The 23,442-nt window shown below is 44.9% G+C and overlaps 1 protein-coding gene across 1 annotated transcript; it reads left to right on the top strand.

Annotated features, from left to right (window-relative positions):
• Positions 1-21,370: 21,370 nt before the first annotated feature.
• On the top strand, positions 21,371-22,023 carry LOC147960968 (uncharacterized). The gene is made up of 2 exons (XM_087533607.1): positions 21,371-21,610; positions 21,682-22,023. Exons 1-2 carry the CDS (start codon positions 21,371-21,373, stop codon positions 22,021-22,023), a joined length of 582 nt encoding a protein of 193 aa, XP_087389733.1.
• The last annotated feature ends 1,419 nt before the right edge of the window (positions 22,024-23,442 follow it).

Raw genomic sequence — 23,442 nt, 5'->3', positions numbered from 1 at the left:
ATTGCTAGGCGCACCCAGCACAATGGCTGACAGGTGGGCTAGTGGGACCCAGTTGACCAGTCAACGTTTGACTGGTCAACAGGGGTGGGACCCCCCTGTCATTGACTGTTTAATTATTTAACTAACAATTTAATTTGTTTTAGTTAGTTATTAGATTAATCTAATTATGATTAGTTAGTTTAGTTAATTGTTTAGTTTATTCAAACAAAATTAATTAAGTCAATTAATTAATTATTATTTACTATTTATTCATTTATTATTTATCCATTTATTTTTAATTATTTTTTTAATTAATTTATTTTTTTTCATTTTCGTTCATACTAGGGCTGGGCCCCAGCAGTCAGTGGCCCAGAGGCCTAGCGGGTGCGGGCAACGAGTGTGGGTGCCGGGCTAAGGTCGTAGCCCACCCGGTTGCGGGGCGAGGCCGTGGCCATCCGGCTGCGGGGTCGTCGGCGTGGGGCTCCGACGGAACCAGGCAGACCGCAGCGGTGGTGAACTCCGGCGGGCAGAAGTTGGGTGCCGTGGGTGCGGCACGAACGGCGGCGAGCGGGGCCATGCGGGCGAAGACGGGGCGCGCGGCGGCACAAGAGACGGTGGGGCGGTGAGCAGCGGCGGCACGACGAGGCCTGCACGGTCCAGGGCAGCGAGGGAGCAGGGCGACGCGCTGGCCATGGCCGGATCAGGCACATGACAGCGGCAGAGGGGTGGAGCGCGGCGTTGGGTAGCGGAGGGTGCGGCCGGCGATGGATAGCGGTGGGTGAGCGGCGATAGGCGGAGAGGAGGCCACGAGCGCGCGTCGCGGGCGAGCATGGGGGGTGCGCGGCGCGCGTGCGAGATGGTCCGGGGCGCGCGCGCGAGGGGCGGGAGCGGGTGCGGGGCGCGGTGAGCAGGGGAGCGGAGGAAGGCGCGGGCGCGACGCGGGGATGGGCGCGGCCGCGGGGGGAGGAGCCGCAGGGGGTGCCCTAGGTGAGCCGAAGCAGGGAAGAGGGCGCGGCCACGGCGCGTGCACGGGCGCGAGGTGACCAGACGAGGAGAGGGGGAGCTCACAAGGTAGCGTAGGGGTTCGAGGGCAGCGTTGATTGGGGAGGAGGCCGGGGACGTTGCGCGCGAAGAGGGGCATGCCCTCGAGGGAGCGCCGGCGACGGGCGGCGGCGTCGGGCGCGCAGCGAGGGAGAAGTGGATCGGGGCTCCTCCCGATCCAGATCCAGAGCGAGGGGGTGGGGACAAGCGAGTGGGGAGTGGGCTAGCTCACGGGGGGAGAGGGGGTTAGGTAGTGGGGTCGCTCGGTCCGAGTGGGCCGGCCAGTTGGGCCGAGGCCCAGGTGGGCCAAGGCCCAGGTGGGCCAAGGGGGCCTTTTATTCTTTTTGTGTTTTTTTTGTTTTCTCTTTTGTATTTTCTTTTTCTTTTATTTCTTTTCCTTTTCTATTTTAATTAATTTTAGCGCATTTAAGGATTTTATAAAATTGTGTTTCTTTACTATAATTACCCTCGTAATATTCAGCACCGCCCGAACATTTCTGTTACAGTTTTTGAAAATTTTTGTTGTTTACATTAATTTAAATTTGAATTTGATGCGGTTTGAACTAACGGAAGTTTAGCAACAGTAATCGAGGTGACGTGGCATGATTAGCGTGGAATTACTGTAGCAAGATTATCCGGGCGTTACAAGAAGTTTGGGTTAGGTCAAGGATGGAATTACATGATCTTGGTATGAGGATGAGGGTGACAAGCCACTATAAAACCTAGGAAGACATGATCTTCCCAAGTTTCAGAACCACATAGCCACGGAAAAGAAAAGGGCAAAAATCCAGGGTGTTACATCCTACACGACCCTCGATACTCGAGTGTGACACTTTCTGTGGGCCCGTGAGGTCGTCGTCCATCACTTTGACGAACAGCCGGCAGTGAGGTTAATTTGACCAGCAAGGTATAATCTTTTTTGTTTGTGTTATGGTGGTATATAGTACGCGTCGAAGAGGTGGGAGGGGACTAGCATATATACTATACGTATGCGTCCGTGAACAAGTACACCTCACTCAGTGTCGGGAGTTTTTGGTTACCGAGGCACGTGCCACATCAAAATTGTGAAATTGGTTATTCAAACATCACACACCACCTTTTTGGGCTACATGCATATATATCCTAGCCAGGACACTCACGTGTGACGCTTCCATCTATGGGCCCATGAGGCCATCATCGATGCATGCATGCATGCATCACTTTGACCTACATCAGGAGAGGTTAATTAATTTCACCATCGATGATGATTCTTTTGGGTTGTACATATATTACGACATGAGCATATAGTACGCGGTGAAGAGGGGGAAGGGGACCATCATATGTAGTACGCTTGATATGAACCTCGCCCTGTGTGGGTGCATGGTTTACGGTTTTTGAGGCATGTGGCACATCAAAGTTATGCATTTTGGGTATTCAACATATATATATTTGGCCCACATGCAAAGCGGTGGTGGTTGTCCTCTCGCACCCACTTAAGCGGTTATCAGTGATATCGATGCTTTCCATCTATGGGTCCGCTTGGTCCACCACTTCTTTTTGCCTCACAACAAGAGAGGTTAATTTGACTTAGGAGGGGATTATTATTTTTTCTCTGGGATGACATGCATGATACACTTTGAGCACACACATATGCATGTGTACACATGAATCCCTCCCATTGAGTCGAAGTGGCTAGTACAACGACACCATCATGAACCGATCTCGCTCTGTGTGGGGAGCTAGTGTACGATTTTTGACACATACGCCAGATCAATGTTGTGTATTCTAACATGCATGCACACATCACCTCCATACATATGCATGTAGTGGTTGCCTTCGAACAAGACACTCCCTCGCATGGTTATCGGCGACAAGCCTATATATTTGTGGGCCCGCGTGGACATCCATGATCACCTTGACCAACAACAAGATAGGTTACCATGGTGGATTCTTCATTTGGTAAGTGTTATCGTAGTATAGGTCATGGTTTGATTCAGACATAATTAAGTTTGAGCGCATATAGTACTATGCATGCATGCATGCATATATGAATCCCCGTCGTTGGCTTGAAGTGCGGTGTAACATACATATGCATCGTCAACCTAACCCTCACTCAGTGTGGGGATTTCTAGTTCGAAATCACGGTCCCACATCAAAGTTGTTCATTGTTACTCAAAAAAACACCTCTCCATACATATGTTTGGGCCACACGCATGTAGTGGTTGTCTTTGGGGACTAGCTACTTGCGTGATTATTGGCGAGCTAGCCCATCTCCAGGGTCGCATGGATGGCCATCACTTTGACCAACAACAAGAGAGAGGTTGTACGACCAAGGTGGATTATTCTTGGTCCGTTTTATGATCCATCTTGGTGAGATATATGCCTCTTTGGCCCGTCGAGTGAAAGTGTGTGTGTGGGGGGGTTGCTACATCGCACTTTGCTAGGTGAACCTCGGTTGGGGGGGCATGCATTCATAGCTTAATTAGGATTCCCTTCGTGGCGACACGAGAGGGGTGGGGGCTGCTAGCTACATCGCACTTTGCTAGGTGAACCTCGGCTGGGGGGGAGGGGAGGGGGCATGCTCATAGCTTAGGATTCCCTTCATGCCGACACGAGTGGGGGGCTGCTAGCTACTTCGCACTTTGCTAGGTGAACCTCAGTTGGGGGGGCATGTGCATTCATAGCTTAGGATTCCCTTTGCGCTGAGACGAAATAGGGGTGGCTGCTAGCTACTTCACACTTTGCTAGGGTAAACCTCAGTTGGGGGGGGGCTGCTAGCTCTACTTCACACTTTTCTAGGTGAACCTCGGTTGGGGGGCATGCATTCATAGCTTAGGATTCCCTTCGTTCCGACATGAGGGAGGGGGCTGCTAGCTACTTCGCACTTTGCTACGATGAACCTCGGTTGGGGGGCATGCTTTCATATATAGCTTAGGATTCCCTTCAAGCCGACACGAGGCAGGAGGGCGGCTGCTAGCTACTTCACACTTTTCTAGGTGAATTCAAACCTTGGTTGAGGGGGAGGGGGCATGCATTCATATATAGCTTAGGATTCCCTTCCTGCCGACATGAGGGAGGAGGGGGGCTGCTAGCTACTTCGCACTTTGGTAGGTGAACCTCGGTTGCGGGGGAGGGGGCATGCATTCATAGCTTAGGATTCCCTTCGTGCCGACACGATAGGGTGGGAGCAAGCAATACCGTGCGCTTTTCCAGAGAGGTGCCACATCAAAGTTGCATTTGGTATTTGAAAATGAAACCACACTTTTGATACATAAATTTGGTCCACATGCAAGTGTGTTCGTTTTCTGACCCTCTCCCGCATCATTTTTCGCCAAATTTATGAACATTAGACAAGTCGGATGATGCAACAGACACGGTTCACTCAAACTAACCGTGTGCCACGCTGGTGCACCTGTCACACACACATACGCATAGTACATTGAGCTCCATGAGGCTCCCCCTCTCAAAAATATCTGCCCGCTTGAAGGGTTTTTCTGTTTCATAACACAAGGTTGTTATCTCTGGACCGTGTGCGATGTTTCTTGTTCCCAATCCCACCTGCGTCGAAAATATCTACCCGCCTCGAGGTTTTTTTTCATAACACACGGTTGTTATCTCCGGACCGTGTGCGATGCACTATCATCAAAATTTTCAATAGCCTGGCATTTCACTCCCGCGTAGTAAAATTTTCAGCACCCGCGTCATTTCCTCAAACACCCCGCGCCCCCCTCCACACACACACACACCAAAACCTCCTCGGGCGTGCGCGCGCGCACACACACACACACCCCTCCCTCGCTCGAAACCCTAGCAAAGTCCCCGCCACCGCCGCTGCCGCAAGGCCCCCATTGTCAACATCTTCCGGTTTGCCCATGCAGCTTAACCACGGATCTCCATACCCAGGCCGCCCTGAGTTTCTTAGATGACGCCTGCCAAACGACCCCGTTCCCACAGATCCCCATCCTCATCCCCATCCCCCACTCCAGAGCATCGCAGCCTAAGCCCAGCTATGCTTCCCGTGGAGCTCGAGGAGCGAATGGCCCAACAAAGGTGTATAGCGGTCTCTTCGCCCGACGTCGCCGAGGAAGCTGACGACCATTACTGGCGGCAGACACTCAAGCATCGGGCTAGAGTATGCGGGCATTTCTTGTCCGCCGGCTACGACATCGAGGTCATCGACGGCAATGCCCTGAGGCGGGCTGTGTCACAGGTTAAGTGGCCCACCACCATCCCCTCGGGTTCAACCGCCGTCGATCTCATGCATGGACCCACCGCTGATCTCCTGTGGCTCGCTGTCAACAATTTGCCATTCTACATCGCCATCGAGCCCCTTTTGTCATTTATGAAGGACACGTTCTGCCACGCTGGCTTGGGATCCACATCTTCCAAGTCAGACCTCATCGACGGCGACCACGAGGAGGCACCCTCTCCGGCTCTTCCAAGGGGAAAGAGCCCATCTTCTCTTCCAAGGGGAAAGCGCCTGTCTGCGACATTAGGGAGGGCACCCTACAGCCGTGCTCTTCCAAGGGGAAGGAGCCCATCTGCGACAACATGGAGCACACCCAGGTTCCGTGCTCTTCCCACGGGAACGAGCCCATCTATGACAAGTGAGGAAACCCATGATTTATTTATTTCAGTTGTTACAATGTGATGCTCTATATGTGCAATTATTTATTGTGCAGTACATTTCATCAATCCAGTTTTAGACAAAGCAATAGGAATGCATATATTTGCTTGCTGTTAAGCCTGTTATAGCTAGCATATGCCTCTTTTAAAGTTTTTTGATTGTTCGGTTGTTTGTAGTTAGCATATGTTCAGTGTAAAATGCTATCTTTGGTTGTTCGTAGTACGCCTTGTTTATTCCAGTTATTCACAACGTGATGTTCTATATGTGCAAGTATGAACTGTGGAGTTCAATTTCATCAGTACTAGTTTCAACAATACCACTATGAATGACTACATTTGGTTGCTGCATCTTGTAGTTAACACGCCTTTCCATTTTTATTTAACCATAACCAGTGTACTTAGATCGACACAATACTAGTTTGAATGACCATGTTTGTTGGGTTTCGTAGTAATTTCAAAAAATTTCCTACGCACACGCAAGATCATGTGATGCATAGCAACGAGAGGGGAGAGTGTTTTCTACGTACCCAACGCAGACCGACTGCGGAAGCGCTGACACGACGTAGAGGAAGTAGTCGTACGTCTTCACGATCCAACCGATCAAGCACCGAAACTACGGCACCTCCGAGTTCGAGCACACGTTCAGCTCGATGACGATCCCCGGACTCCGATCCAGCAAATTGTCGGGGAAGAGTTCCGTCAGCACGACGGCGTGGTGACGATCTTGATGTACTACAGCAGCAGGGCTACGCCTAAAATCCGCTACAGTATTATCGAGGTATATGGTGGCAGGGGGCACCGCACACGGCTAAGGAATAGATCACGTGGATCAACTTGTGTGTTCTAGGGTGCCTCTACCTCAGTATATAAAGGAGCCAAGGGGGGAGGGGGGCGCCGGCCAAGGGAGAGGGCGCAGGAGGAGTCCTACTCCTTCCGGGAGTAGGACTCCCCCCCCCAATCCTATTCCAACTAGGATTCCCCAAGGGGGGAAAGAGAGAGAGGGGGGCCGGCCACCTTCTCCTAGTCCTAATAGGACTAGGGGAGGGGGAAGTGGTGCAGCCACCTTGGGCTGCCCCTTTCTCCTTTCCACTAAGGCCCATGAAGTCCCATATGGTTCCCGGGGGGTTCCGGTAACCTCCCGGTAACCCGGTAAAATCCCGATTTCACCCGGAACACTTCTGATGTCCAAACATAGGCTTCCAATATATCAATCTTTACGTTTCGACCATTTCGAGACTCCTCGTCATGTCCGTGATCACATCCGGGACTCCGAACAACCTTCGGTACATCAAAATGCATAAACTCATAATGAAACTGTCATCGTAACCTTAAGCGTGCGGACCCTATGGGTTCGAGAACAATGTAGACATGACCGAGACACGTCTCCGGTCAAAAACCAATAGCGGGACCTGGATGCCCATATTTGCTCCTACATATTCTACGAAGATCTTTATCGTTCAGACCGCATAACAACATACGTTGTTCCCTTTGTCATCGGTATGTTACTTGCCCGAGATTCGATCGTCGGTATCCAATACCTAGTTCAATCTCGTTACCGGCAAGTCTCTTTACTCGTTCCGTAACACATCATCTCACAACTAACATATTAGTTGAAATGCTTGCAAGGCTTATGTGATGTGTATTACCGAGAGGGCCCAGAGATACCTCTCCGACAATCGGAGTGACAAATCCTAATCTCTAAATTCGCCAACCCAACATCTACCTTTGGAGACACCTGTAATGCTACTTTATAATCATCCAGTTACGTTGTGATGTTTGGTAGCACCCAAAGTGTTCCTTCGGCAAACGGGAGTTGCATAATCTCATAGTCATAGGAACATGTATAAGTCATGAAGAAAGCAATAGCAATATACTAAACGATCGGGTGCTAAGCTAATGGAATGGGTCATGTCAATCAGATCATTCAACTAATGATGTGACCTCGTTAATCAAATAACAACTCATTGTTCATGGTTAGGAAACATAACCATCTTTGATTAACGAGCTAGTCAAGTAGAGGCATACTAGTGACACTTTGTTTGTCTATGTATTCACACATGTATTATGTTTCCGGTTAATACAATTCTAGCATGAATAGTAAACATTTATCATGATTATAAGGAAATAAATAATAACTTTATTATTGCCTCTAGGGCATATTTCCTTCAGTCTCCCACTTGCACTAGAGTCAATAATCTAGATTACACTGTAATGATTCTAACACCCATGGAGCTTTGGTGCTGATCATGTTTTGCTCGTGGAAGAGGCTTAGTCAACGGGTCTGCAACATTCAGATCCGTATGTATCTTGCAAATCTCTATGTCTCCCACCTGGACTAGATCCCGGATGGAGTTGAAGCGTCTCTTGATGTGTTTGGTCCTTTTGTGAAATCTGGTTTCCTTTGCCAAGGCAATTGCACCAGTATTGTCACAAAAGATTTTCATTGGACCCGATGCATTAGGTATGACACCTAGATTGGATATGAACTCCTTCATCCAGACTCCTTCGTTCGCTGCTTCTGAAGCAGCTATGTACTCCGCTTCACTTGTAGATCCCGCTACGACGCTTTGTTTAGAACTGCACCAACTGACAGCTCCACCGTTTAATGTAAACACGTATCCGGTTTGCGATTTAGAATCGTCCGGATCAGTGTCAAAGCTTGCATCAACGTAACCTTTTACAGTGAGCTCTTTATCACCTCCATATACGAGAAACATATCCTTAGTCCTTTTCAGGTATTTCAGGATGTTCTTGACCGTTGTCCAGTGATCCACTCCTGGATTACTTTGGTGCCTCCCTGCTAAACTTATAGCAAGGCACACATCAGGTCTGGTACACAGCATTGCATACATGATAGATCCTATGGCTGATGCATAGGGAACATCTTTCATATTCTCTCTACCTTCTGCAGTGGTCGGGCATTGAGTCTTACTCAACTTCACACCTTGTAACACAGGCAAGAACCCTTTCTTTGCTTGATCCAGTTTGAACTTCTTCAAAATTTTGTCAAGGTATGTGCTTTGTGAAAGTCCAATTAAGCGTCTTGATCTATCTCTATAGATCTTAATGCCTAATATGTAAGCAGCTTCACCGAGGTCTTTCATTGAAAAACTTTTATTCAAGTATCCCTTTATGCTATCCAGAAATTCTATATCATTTCCAATCAGCAATATGTCATCCACATATAATATCAGAAATGCTACAGAGCTCCCACTCACTTTCTTGTAAATACAGGATTCTCCAAAAGTCTGTATAAAACCAAATGCTTTGATCACACTATCAAAACGTTTATTCCAACTCTGAGAGGCTTGCACCAGTCCATAAATGGATCGCTGGAGCTTGCACACTTTGTTAGCTCCCTTTGGATTGACAAAACCTTCCGGTTGCATCATATACAACTCTTCTTCTAGAAATCCATTCAGGAATGCAGTTTTGACATCCATCTCCCAAATTTCATAATCATAAAATGCGGCAATCGCTAACATGATTCGGACGGACTTAAGCATCGCTACGGGTGAGAAGGTCTCATCGTAGTCAATCCCTTGAACTTGCCGAAAACCTTTTGCGACAAGTCGAGCTTTGTAGACAGTAACATTACCATCAGCGTCAGTCTTCTTCTTAAAAATCCATTTATTTTCAATTGCTTGCCGATCATCGGGCAAGTCAACCAAAGTCCATACTTTGTTCTCATACATGGATCCCATCTCAGATTTCATGGCTTCAAGCCACTTTGCGGAATCTGGGCTCACCATCGCTTCTTCATAGTTCGTAGGTTCATCATGATCTAGTAGCATGACTTGCAGAACAGGATTACCGTACCACTCTGGTGCGGATCTTACTCTGGTTGATCTACAAGGTTCAGTAGTATCTTGATCTGAAGTTTCATGATCATTATCATTGGCTTCCTCACTAACTGGTGTAGGTGTCACTGAAACAGTTTTCTGTGATGTACTACTTTCCAGTAAGGGAGCAGGTACAGTTACCTCATCAAGTTCTACTTTCCTCCCACTCACTTCTTTCGAGAGAAACTCCTTCTCTAGAAAGGATCCATTCTTGGCAACGAATGTTTTGCCTTCGGATCTGTGATAGAAGGTGTACCCAACAGTTTCCTTTGGGTATCCTATGAAGACACATTTCTCCGATTTGGGTTCGAGCTTATCAGGTTGAAGCTTTTTCACATAAGCATCGCAGCCCCAAACTTTAAGAGACGACAACTTTGGTTTCTTGCCAAACCACAGTTCATAAGGCGTCGTCTCAACGGATTTTGATGGTGCCCTATTTAACGTGAATGCGGCCGTCCCTAGAGCATAACCCCAAAACGATAGCGGTAAATCAGTAAGAGACATCACAGATCGCACCATATCTAGTAAAGTACGATTACGAGTTCGGACACACCATTATGCTGTGGTGTTCCGGGTGGCGTGAGTTGCGAAACTATTCCACAGTTTTTCAAATGTACACCAAACTCGTAACTCAAATATTCTCCTCCACGATTAGATCGTAGAAACTTTATTTTCTTGTTACGATGATTTTCAACTTCACTCTGAAATTCTTTGAGCTTTTCAAATGTTTCAGACTTATGTTTCATTAAGTAGATATACCCATATCTGCTTAAATCATCTGTGAAGGTGAGAAAATAACGATATCCGCCACGAGCCTCAATATTCATCAGACCACATACATCGGTATGTATGATTTCCAACAAATCTGTTGCTCTCTCCATAGTACCGGAGAACGGTGTTTTAGTCATCTTGCCCATGAGGCACGGTTCGCAAGTACCAAGTGATTCATAATCAAGTGGTTCCAAAAGTCCATCAGTATGGAGTTTCTTCATGCGCTTTATACCGATATGACCTAAACGACAGTGCCACAAATAAGTTGCACTTTCATTATCAACTCTGCATCTTTTGGCTTCAACATTATGAATATGTGTATTACTACTATCGAGATTCAATAAGAATAGACCACTCTTCAATGGTGCATGACCATAAAAGATATTACTCATATAAATAGAACAACCATTATTCTCTGATTTAAATGAATAACCGTCTCGCATTAAACAAGATCCAGATATAATGTTCATGCTCAACGCTGGCACCAAATAACAATTATTTAGGTCTAATATTAATCCCGAAGGTAGATGTAGAGGTAGCGTGCCGACCGCGATCACATCAACTTTGGAACCGTTTCCCACGCGCATCGTCACCTCGTCCTTTGCCAGTGCCCGCTTATTCCGTAGTCCCTGTTTCGAGTTGCAAATATTAGCAACAGAACCAGTATCAAATACCCAGGTGCTACTACGAGCTCTAGTAAGGTACACATCAATAACATGTATATCACATATACCTTTGTTCACCTTGCCATCCTTCTTATCCGCCAAATACTTGGGGCAGTTCCGCTTCCAGTGACCAGTCTGCTTGCAGTAGAAGCACTCAGTTTCAGGCTTAGGTCCAGACTTGGGTTTCTTCTCCTGAGCAGCAACTTGCTTGTTGTTCTTCTTGAAGTTCCCCTTCTTCTTCCCTTTGCCCTTTTTCTTGAAACTAGTGGTTTTGTTAACCATCATCACTTGATGCTCCTTTTTGATTTCTACCTCCGCAGCTTTCAGCATTGCGAAGAGCTCGGGAATAGTCTTGTTCATCCCTTGCATATTATAGTTCATCACGAAGCTCTTGTAGCTTGGTGGCAGTGATTGGAGAATTCTGTCAATGACGCAATCATCCGGAAGATTAACTCCCAATTGAATCAAGTGATTATTATACCCAGACATTTTGAGTATATGCTCACTGACAGAACTGTTCTCCTCCATCTTGCAGCTATAGAACTTATTGGAGACTTCATATCTCTCAATTCGGGCATTTGCTTGAAATATTAACTTCAACTCCTGGAACATCTCATATGCTCCATGACGTTCAAAACGTCGTTGAAGTCCCGATTCTAAGCCGTAAAGCATGGCACACTGAACTATCGAGTAGTCATCAGCTTTGCTCTGCCAGATGTTCATAACATCTGGTGTTGCTCCAGCAGCAGGCCTGGCACCCAGCGGTGCTTCCAGGACGTAATTCTTCTGTGCAGCAACGAGGATAATCCTCAAGTTACGGACCCAGTCCGTGTAATTGCTACCATCATCTTTCAACTTTGCTTTCTCAAGGAACGCATTAAAATTCAACGGAACAACAGCACGAGCCATCTATCTACAATCAACATAAACAAGCAAGATACTATTAGGTACTAAGTTCATGATAAATTTAAGTTCAATTAATCATATTACTTAAGAACTCCCACTTAGATAGACATCCCTCTAATCTTCTAAGTGATTACGTGATCCAAATCAACTAAACCATAACCGATCATCACGTGAGATGGAGTAGTTTTCAATGGTGAACATCGTTTATGTTGATCATATCTACTATATGATTCACGCTCGACCTTTCGGTCTCCGTGTTCCGAGGCCATATCTGCATATGCTAGGCTCGTCAAGTTTAACCTGAGTATTCTGCGTGTGCAAAACTGGCTTGCACCCGTTGTAGATGGACGTAGAGCTTATCACACCCGATCATCACGTGGTGTCTGGGCACGACGAACTTTGGCAACGGTGCATACTCAGGGAGAACACTTCTTGATAATTTAGTGAGAGATCATCTTATAATGCCACCGTCAATCAAAGCAAGATAAGATGCATAAAAAGATAAACATCACATGCAATCAATATAAGTGATATGATATGGCCATCATCATCTTGTGCTTGTGATCTCCATCTCCGAAGCACCGTCATGATCACCATTGTCACCTGCGCGACACCTTGATCTCCATCGTAGCATCGTTGTCGTCTCGCCAATCTTATGCTTCCACGACTATCACTACCGTTTAGTAATAAAGTAAAGCATTACATCGCGATTGCATTGCATACAATAAAGCGACAACCATATGGCTCCTGCCAGTTGCCGATAATTCGGTTACAAAACATGATCATCTCATAAAATAGAATTCAGCATCATGCCTTGACCATATCACATCACAACATGCCCTGCAAAAACAAGTTAGACGTCCTCTACTTTGTTCTTGCATTTTTTACGTGGCTGCTACGGGCTTAAGTAAGAACCAATCTCACCTACGCATGAAAACCACAACGATAGTTTGTCAAATAGATTCCGTTTTAACCTTCGCAAGGACCGGGCGTAGCCATACTTGGTTCAACTAAAGTTGGAGAGAAAGTCGCCCGCAAGCCATCTATGTGCAAAGCACGTCGAGGGAACCGGTCTCGCGTAAGCGTACGCGTAAGGTTGGTCCGGGTCGTCTCGTCCAACAATACCGCCGAACCAAAGTATGACATGCTGGTAGGCAGTATGACTTGTATCGTCCACAACTCACTTGTGTTCTACTCGTGCATATAGCATCAACATAAATAACCTAGGCTCGGATGCCACTGTTGGGTTTCGTAGTAATTTCAAAAAATTTCCTACGCACACGCAAGATCATGTGATGCATAGCAACGAGAGGGGAGAGTGTTGTCTAAGTACCCAACGCAGACCGACTGCGGAAGCGCTGACACGACGTAGAGGAAGTAGTCGTACGTCTTCACGATCCAACCGATCAAGCACCGAAACTACGGCACCTCCGAGTTCGAGCACACGTTCAGCTCGATGACGATCCACGGACTCCGATCCAGCAAAGTGTCGGGGAAGAGTTCCGTCAGCACGACGGCGTGGTGACGATCTTGATGTACTACAGCAGCAGGGCTTCGCCTAAACTCCGCTACAGTATTATCGAGGTATATGGTGGCAGGGGGCACGGCATACGGCTAAGGAATAGATCACATGGATCAACTTGTGTGTTCTAGGGTGCCTCTACCTCAGTATATAAAGGAGCCAAGGGGGGAGGGGGGCGCCGGCCAAGGGAGAGGGCGCAGGAGGAGTCCTACTCCTTCCGGGAGTAGGACTCCCCCCCCAATCCTATTCCAACTAGGATTCCCCAAGGGGGGAAAGAGAGAGAGGGGGGCCGGCCACCTTTGCCTAGTCCTAATAGGACTAGGGGAGGGGGAAGTGGTGCAGCCACCTTGGGCTGCCCCTTTCTCCTTTACACTAAGGCCCATGAAGGCCCATATGGTTCCCGGGGGGTTCCAGTAACCTCCCGGTAACCCGGTAAAATCCCGATTTCACCCGGAACACTTCCGATGTCCAAACATAGGCTTCCAATATATCAATCTTTACGTTTCGACCATTTCGAGACTCCTCGTCATGTCCGTGATCACATCCGGGACTCCGAACAACCTTCGGTACATCAAAATGCATAAACTCATAATGACACTGTCATCGTAACCTTAAGCGTGCGGACCCTACAGGTTCGAGAACAATGTAGACATGACCGAGACACGTCTCTGGTCAATAACCAATAGCGGGATCTGGATGCCCATATTGGCTCCTACATATTCTACGAAGATCTTTATCGGTCAGACCGCATAACAACATACGTTGTTCCCTTTGTCATCGGTATGTTACTTGCCCGAGATTCGATCGTCGGTATCCAATACCTAGTTCAATCTCGTTACCGGCAAGTCTCTTTACTCGTTCTGTAACACATCATCTCACAACTAACATATTAGTTGAAATGCTTGCAAGGCTTATGTGATGTGTATTACCGAGAGGGCCCAGAGATACCTCTCCGACAATCGGAGTGACAAATCCTAATCTCGAAATACGCCAACCCAACATCTACCTTTGGAGACACCTGTAATGCTCCTTTATAATCACCCAGTTACGTTGTGACGTTTGGTAGCACCCAAAGTGTTCCTCCGGCAAACGGGAGTTGCATAATCTCATAGTCATAGGAACATGTATAAGTCATGAAGAAAGCAATAGCAATATACTAAACGATCGGGTGCTAAGCTAATGGAATGGGTCATGTCAATCAGATCATTCAACTAATGATGTGACCTCGTTAATCAAATAACAACTCATTGTTCATGGTTAGGAAACATAACCATCTTTGATTAACGAGCTAGTCAAGTAGAGGCATACTAGTGACACTTTGTTTGTCTATGTATTCACACATGTATTATGTTTCCGGTTAATACAATTCTAGCATGAATAATAAACATTTATCTTGAGTATAAGGAAATAAATAATAACTTTATTATTTCCTCTAGGGCATATTTCCTTCAATGTTCGCTTGTTGTTAAATGTTAGGCCTGTTGTAGTTAACACACCTTTCCACTTGTTTTGCTTTACTAGCGTGCTTAAACCTGCACACTGAAGCTATCTTTTGGAGATTATTTTGTCTGCCATGTGTAATTTTTGTTGATGTTTAGCCTGTTGTGCTTAACATGCTTCTTGATGTACCTATATAGGACAATTTGGGAATGACTGTTGTTTTCCATCGAGGTTAGTTTCATCCTATGGCTTATATCTACTCACTGTTCAGGATATCCGTAGCTGGTACCATATAGGCCGGCGGCTAACAAGGGACTAATCGGTGAATCGGACTTTTAACTGAATATATCTGCAACCCATTTCCTTAGGTTAACTAGGGCCATATGTAATATATCTGAGGCTACATAGCAACATGCACTGTACTTAATGTCTAAATATGCAATCCTAGGCTACATAGTATCAAGGAAGAGTGTTACATTAATTTTCTAATGATGTCTAGATATACGTAGAAGAGCAGCAGCAGCAATAGCAACAACACAGCCATGTTTGGATACTCAACTTAGCTAGAGGTTAGAGTTAGTTTCTAGCTCATTACTAACCCTGAACTAACTCCATCCAAAGAGTTGTTTGGATGGCAGGGTTAGATTGACAATAAATGCACCAGGAGAACTAGCTCCAATTAGCACCTCTTGGGTTGGATACTAGTTTTTTTGGGTGGGTTATAGATGCAACTAGCTTAAACTAGCCCTCATGTTTAGATATACTTTAGGGCTATTCGAGCCCGAACTAGCTCAAACTAACTGTAGCCCGTGGATACAGCAGCAGATAATTTTTAAGAACAAACTAAACTCCTTTCGGCCCATAATATAAGATGTTAATTCATCTAATATGTGAGTATGTTGGATGTTATAAGATACCCGCTCCGTTCCTAAATATTTGTTCTTTTCAGAGATTTCAAATGGACTACCACATACAGATGTATATAGACATATTATAAAAGAGTGTTGTACTACATCGTTGTGCCATTGTTGTTTAGCTTCTAATATTAACTTGGTGCTTTTAGGTACATATGTCATTGGTAAAGATCTGTGTTTTGACCCTTTCTGCATATGGGGCAATGAGATATCGATGAACCAGCATCAAGTGAGGAAGCTGATAAAGATTGTTAGTAAAATGGGTCCAAAGATGGCAATTAAACTATCTGTTTACACTTTATCCAAGACAATAGTGAACTGTAGGATGGTAAGTAAGAACTCTGCAGACTTCTTTTTACTACTCATAATGAGTTGTGTTAGATGACAATGTCTGAAATCTTATTCCTTTGCAGTGGTTGCCAAAGCAGTTTACTCAAGATTACCTCTCAAACTACATGATTGGTGGCCATGCAAAGGTTAAAGTATTTCTACCAGAACACGATGATTATCTAGATGTTTCATGAAGACCGTAAAGGATGGGCGGTCGACCATCACAAGGGGTTGGACTAGAGTCGTGCGTGCCTTCTGCATGGAGGAGGGCACAATATGGGCATTCCGCTTCACCTTGTTCAACAACCAGAATATATTTCGCCTCTTTCTTTACCGTCTTTAATAGTACAAGTATAAAACTGTGGTTCATCATTCTTTATTTGGTTCTTATGTAATTCTTGAACATACGTACCTATGAATCGAATAATGCATTGGTTGTTTGAACCTGATGGATATGAATAAAGCTGTAGCAGACATTCAAATTCAAATCCAAATCTAGTACAATTTGGAAAAGCAACAATTAAATTACGGTGGAATTATGCTCTCCGGGTTGTTACGTCACACATGGTTGGTAAAACACAAACGTTTGCGATATTCACCATAATCTGAGACGGTTCGCAGAGAGGAAACATATGCAAGCATGCACACAGTTGCCGTTTGCAAAGCGTGTGCGATGTCATACAATATCACAAACAGTGCGGGCAAACTAAACGTTTGTGTTAGTTGCCTAATCGTACACGATTCGCAACCATGAAGTGTTTCTGATGAAGTATGCATCATAAACGTTGCACCACAGAATAGCGTGTGTGATAGTTGTCGTGTACAACGATGTTACAACGGTCCGACGTTTCGTAGTCCTGTCTGACACTCGTACGACGATTAGCTAATATTATTAATGGTGAACCGTTTGTGATGGGCCGCGCATCGTAAATGTAGCACCACAGAATTCCGACTGCGATGGCAATGCGAGCAGAAATGATTAGGAGTACTGTAGGGGCCCTATCCCCGACGGTTTCTGGGTCGTGTGGGAAGGACCCCCCTATCGCCCACACTCACTTGGCGATGGTTCCAAATGCCGTCGTGGAAAGGGGTTTTAAACCGTTTGTTTAGGACTGACGTGCACCAGTGAGTTCTTCCAGTTTTTCAATTAAAAGGCCCTCGATAAATGAACGGTCACTTGCTACTGTCTGTAAGTACTACTTCTGTCATTAAGCCTCTATATATAGCTTAGCTCTTTCATTGCATGTATATATAATTATCCTCACTATATTATGCAGATTGAAGATCGTCGAATGCAGAAAGGCAAAATCTATGATATTGGGTTCATTAACACAAATCTCATAGATGAATATACGGTTACGTTTCATGCCAAAGAAACTGAGACCAACTTGCTACGATCATTGGTACTAAATCAAAACAAAGATAAAATACTCTTTCCTTACAACTTCAAGTGAGTGTTACTGTCTTGTGCATATTCGGTTTCCCTTAATACTCGAGGTTATAGCAATGTAATTGATGAGTTATGCATGTGTGCTCAGGTTCCACTATATTCTCCTAGAGATTAAGCTTGAGCAGGGACTAGTAACCGTCTTAGACTCGAGACGAAAATCTCCCGAGGACTATGCGGACATGACTAAAATGCTCGAGAAGTAAGTTCAATCGATCATTATCGCACCATATCGGCAACTTTGTTCATTTCCTGATATCAAGTAATTGTTTTCTTTGTCTCGCAGGGTTTGGAAAGTATTCACCGCACAAGCTCCGGGACTGTCGGGGGAGCTGCCATGGACATACTCGAAAGTAAGTAGTACTAGCTAGCTAGTTCCGCGCATCTCCCGTTGATTCTAGCTACTTTCATAAATGCCATTTATAATGCTTCATTATCAGTTTGATTGACCTCTATTTCTCACAAAGTGTTTGTGGCAGGAACCCGGGAATAATTACTGTGGATACTACGTCTGCGAGTTCATCTACGATGCGACTTGCAAAAACTTCCGGGGCTACTCTAAAAGACAATTTGAAGTGCATAAGCAATAATATTCACAATTTCATTTTATTACCATCATTTGTGTTGAGTTTCATTCATATATATGTATTGACCCACTTCTTCAAATTAGATGTGGCAGATGCAGGATGAACTCCTACCACAAGATTGCATGAAAGCAATTCAAGAGGAATTGGCGGGATTCTTTCTTGACCACGTCATCAATAAAGCCGAAGAATACCATGTGGAACTTGAGTTCAGATGCTAGGGGATTGTAAGAGATCTTACATTGTGTGTGTGTGTGTGTCTATATATATAGTGTTACTATTTATCACCCAGGCTGCAGAATAAGTTATTCTTCATCCGAGGTAATCTTACGATCATTTCATAATTAAATTACATTTTGAATTCAAATAGTTACATTCCTATTGATTCACTACGTAAAATTTGACATAAGAAAATAAAAATATAGATCATAAGATAAGAAAATTTACAATTTATGTGTATTTTAGACTATGTTTTTATGTTTGTAATTTTACATAATATAAAATATTTTTACGGTGATTATATAATTTATTACGGTCCCTTTTTGCGTCGGAAATAAGACAAAACTTACGGAACGTAAAATTACGGTGCATTGATGGTAAAATAGAGGGGGTGAAGAATAACTATTCCTCACCCAGGGTGACGAACAGCGCGACCCTATATATATATAGGACTCCTCTTCTGTACTCCTGGGAGTATGTACTCTCATTCTCAATATACCTCATATACGCATTAATTATACCTCTTTATTATTCTTAATATACTTCATTAAATATTGTAAGATACTCCAATACGAGTTTTGTTGAAAAAATATCATCTGCGATGTACTTTTTGTAATATACCTTTTTCACGTACAAACATATCAGTATATACGTAAATATTTAAAAATATGTAGACTCACATGAATTTTTTCATGGAACTCATTTTGGGGTATCTAATAATTAGTAATGAAGTATATTAAAAATAATAAAGTGGTATAAAAGATTAATCTATGTGGTATATGAGAAGCGGGAGTACGTACTCCTACGAGTACACAACCATTTTCTTATATATATATATATATGTGTGTGTGTGTGTGTGTGTGTGTGTGTGTAGCCAGTAGCGTCGGATAGATATACGAAAACTTGTTGTTTGACTAATCTCTTGTAGAAGGAGAGGTCGATCACTTCTCTCTGTATATGTTCATGAAGATCTTCTGTACTTAATGGTTTCCTTCATTTGCTTACTAGCTAGCGTGTCGAGCCCTCTCTATACGTATAGTACGTAGCGTCGACCAAGCACGGAGATAAGAGAGGACACTTCTCTCTATTAGCTAGCTAACACAATATATGAAACTCCTAAATTAACCCTACAAAACCCCCAACCCCCCCTCTCTTTAGAAAAAACAAAAACCCTAGCCCCTGAACTACTGACGCGTGGACGCTTATTGGTCCTGGTTGGTGCTACCAACCGGGACAAAAGGCCCCCCTGCCTGGGCAAGCCACAGAGCCCACGTGGAGGCCCATCTGTCTCGGTTGGTATAAGAACCGAGACGAAAGGTATTGGGCTTTAGTACCGACCCTTTAGTCCCGGTTGCCGAACTGGGACAAATGGGCCTTATGAACTGGGACAAATGAGCTTTTTTCTACTAGTGCTAGTTAGGTTAACTAGTTTAATTAGGTTAATTATCTAGGTTAGTGCAAAAATTTAGTTAGGGATTTGATAGAGAACTAGCTAGGTTAACTAGTTTAATTAGGTTAATTATCTAGGTAAACTAGGTTAACTAGCTAGGTTAACTAACTAGGTTAACTAGCTAGGTTAATTAGGTTTGTTAGGTTAACAAGCTAGGTTAACTACGTTCGCTAGGTTAGAGCAAAAATTTATTTTAGACCATTAGTTCAGAAGGGTTAGAGAAAATGGAGTTCCTTTGCAATTTAATTGGGTTCTGCCCTAGGCAGAGAAGGGGTTAGAGAAAATAATGTGTGTGCGTGTGTGAGAGAGAGAGAGAGGAATAGCTAGAACAGAATTTGGGTTCTGTCCTAGGCAGAGAAGTGTTTAGTGAGGTCATTTTGCAAAGGTTTTTGAATTTTGAAAAGACCACTATTTTTAAAGGAAAAGAATTTAGGCAAGTTTTATTTTAAAGATGATCCCTTCCTAGACTTTTAGCTTTAAACAAAAAACAAAAGCATTTAGCTAAAAATAAAAAACAGTAGCTATGGCATTTAGCTATAAACAAAAGATAGAATTGATGTTATATGATATATGTCATTGATGTTCATTTGCATATTCCATTATTGTTGATTATATCTTTTCATTAAAGTGGTCATGTTATATCTTTTCATTGAAGTGGTTGGATCATGCCCAAGTGGCCTTTTGTTGTTTCTAGGGAATGAATCCGAGTGGCCTATGTTTTGCCGGAATGTTGATTCATTGCCGTTCCAGCAAATTTCAGGTGCTCGATTTGTCCACTTTTTAGTAAAGGTCATGCCGAAATTTTCCGTGAATTTCGGCATGACTTGTGCTATAAACTAGGACATATCATGTGCCCGGGATTTGCCGCACCGGGAAGGAATCAACGTTCCTGCAAAACATAGGCCTTTTTATGTCATTATTCATTTTATTAGGTCTAGAATTAATTGACTAGATTTAATCGTAGGAAACATGGCTAGCAACAATGAAGCACAGGGTTCTGGTGATTGCGACGATTCTACCTGGCGGCAGAAGAATTTTTGAACCTTGTCGACAATCAATGGTTGTTGTTGCTGGGCCCAACTGTCACATCCGAGACCGACATCGAGACCGGCGCCGATACTTGCGTTGAGACCAAGACCGGCACTGAGACTAGCGAAGCCGGTATAGAACCAAAACCGAAGAGGAGACGTCGACGCCCAAACCAGCTCAACACTACTTTAGTGGTGGTCACGGAAGTGGATGACGACAATTTTGAGCCAAAAGAGCCCTCGGAAGCGTGAGCGTGCTACGGCAATCAAATATGATGCATCGTATGAACAACCACCACCATCAATGATGAGAAACTAGGGAAGAAAGAAAATATGAGGCCCTCCCTCCTAATGAAGCTGCACCAGGTATTCTTGTTCCCGCGCCGGGATGAAAAGAAATATACTGATCCAAATAAAGACCCGACTATGAAGAAGATAAACAAATGCGCCATGAGCAAGTTTAGCGACGCGTTGGACGCCTGGAAAGTAAGGGTGAAAGCAAGGATCATCGACAAAAAGGAACCCTACTCCGAGATTGTAAAGGATAATCCGACAATTACGGAAGAGCAGTTTGAAATATTCAAGGTGGCTTGCGATGCCGAAGTTGCGAAAGAAAAGTCGAAGTATATGAAGGGGCTTCAAGAGAGGAACATGGGGTGCCACCACCTTGGAAGCCGTGGTTATGCGGGGAAGTGGTCCATATGGGCGAAGGAGGACGCGGAACACGAAAGTCTGGGCATCCTAGACCCCTTGGCGGAGTTCACTGTTCCACAGGAGCGTGACGTTCTCAGGGCCCGGTACCGTTGGGACCCAGTGAAGAAGGTTTTCGAGACGGACGCGGTCACGACGGAGTTCATGAGACTGTTGGTAATTTTAGTTTCTGATCAATTTGACTGCACATTTAGTCATATTTTAAACGATCCTTGTTCCTTTTGCAGAGAGAGCAGCACAGGATTGCGGCCGAAAGCGACTCGCCATCTGAGGCGTTGGCGAGGCCCAAGTGGGACACCCCATTCAACCGGGCCTTGAACATATTGAAACGACTCTCGGTGGACACTCGGCCGCCATATGGACACGTGCACGGCGTCGGAGACGGCGACACATGGAAGAAGTACTACCGTGAGACCACAGAGGAGAGAATTGAAATACAGAGGTTAACTAAAGAAAACATCGACAAGACGTTCAAGATTGCGGTTGAGAAGAAATCAGGTGAGACAGTCAAAGCAACGGTAGCTGTCGCAAACGGGATATGGCAGCTACGTGTGGTGTCTTGGTTCTAGCTATCGTCAGTTGGAGCAGACAAAATCCAAATAATGATGCAACGGACTTCCCGTTGCCGACTTCTCTGGGAGCATCTCGACTAGCGTTGCACCAGCCCCTGCTCCAAGCACCTGCTCCCGCACCAGCTCCTGCACCGGCTTGATATGTATCCAACGTATCTACTTTTCCTAATGCTTTTCCTCTTGTTTTGGACTCTAATTTGCATGATTTGAGTGAAACTAACCCCGGACTAGCGCTGTTTTCAGCAGAACTACCATGGTGTTGTTTTTGTGCAGATTTCTCGGAATGGAACAAAACTTTGTGAGGAATTTTTATATAAATAAAGAGAATTTCTGGAGCCAAAATCCACCGGAGGGGGGGCACCTGGGTGGGCAGAACCCACTAGGGTGCGCCCCCTTCTAGCGCGCCCAGGTCGGTTGTCCCCACCTGGTGGCCCCGCAAACCCAGATTCCAACTCCATAAATACCTATTTTTCTAGAAAAGAATCTAGGAGAAAGAATTAGCGCGATCCACGAGATGGAGACGCCGTCACCTCCTATTCTTCATCGGGAAGCTAGATCTGGAGTCTGTTTGGGGCTCTGGAGAGGGGGATATTCGTTCTTCGTCATCACCAACCCTTCTCCATCGCCAATTCCATGATGCTCCCCACCGGGAGTGGGTAATTGCTTCGTAGGCTCGCTGGTCGGTGAGGAGTTGGATGAGATTCATCATGTAATCGAGTTAGTTTTGTTAGGGCTTGATCCCTAGTATCCACCATGTTCTAAGATTGATGTTGTTATGACTTTGCCATGCTTAATACTTGTGACTTTAGGCCCGGGTGCCATGGTTTCAAATCTGAACCGTTTATGTTATCACCATTATATATGTGTTCTAGATCCGATCTTGCAAGTTATAGTCACCTACTATGTGTTATGATCCGGCAACCCCAGAGTGACAATAGTCGGGACCACTACCGGTGATGACTGTAGTTTGAGGAGTTCATGTATTCACCATGTGTTAATGCTTTGTTCCGGTTCTCTATTAAAAGGAGGCCTTAATATCCCTTAGTTTCCAATATGGACCCCGCTACCACGAGACTGTAGGACAAAAGATGTCATGCAAGTTCTTTCCATAAGCATGTATGGCTATTTATGGAATACATGCCTACATTATATTGATGAACTAGAGCTAGTGCCGTATCGCCCTAGGTTATAACTGTCGCATGATGAATATCATCCAACAAGTCACCGATTCAATGCCTACAAATTTATCTTATATTGTTCTTGCTAAGTTACTACTACTACTATTACTGTTGCACTTACTACAAAAATACCGCTATCACTGTTACCATTACTATTGCTGCTGTCACTATTATCAAAGCTGTCATATTACTTTGCTATTGATCACGTCGCTGTAGATAATTAGCCGGGTTACCCGCG

The sequence above is a fragment of the Triticum urartu genome, chromosome 7A, assembly GCF_056163025.1.
Source record: "Triticum urartu cultivar PI428250 chromosome 7A, HENAU_Tu73, whole genome shotgun sequence".
In the NCBI taxonomy this organism is placed as follows: Eukaryota; Viridiplantae; Streptophyta; class Magnoliopsida; order Poales; family Poaceae; genus Triticum; species Triticum urartu.
Note: the sequence above shows the minus strand (reverse complement) of the source record. Positions and strands in the feature narration are given on the sequence as shown.

Excerpts from the sequence above, each read along its gene's own strand:
- LOC147960968 (XM_087533607.1), top strand. The coding sequence starts at position 21,371 with ATGAAGGGGCTTCAAGAGAGGAACATGGGGTGCCACCACCTTGGAAGC. Across the intron at positions 21,611-21,681 it reads CGGAGTTCATGAGACTGTTG|AGAGAGCAGCACAGGATTGC; the intron begins GTAATTTTAGTT and ends TTCCTTTTGCAG.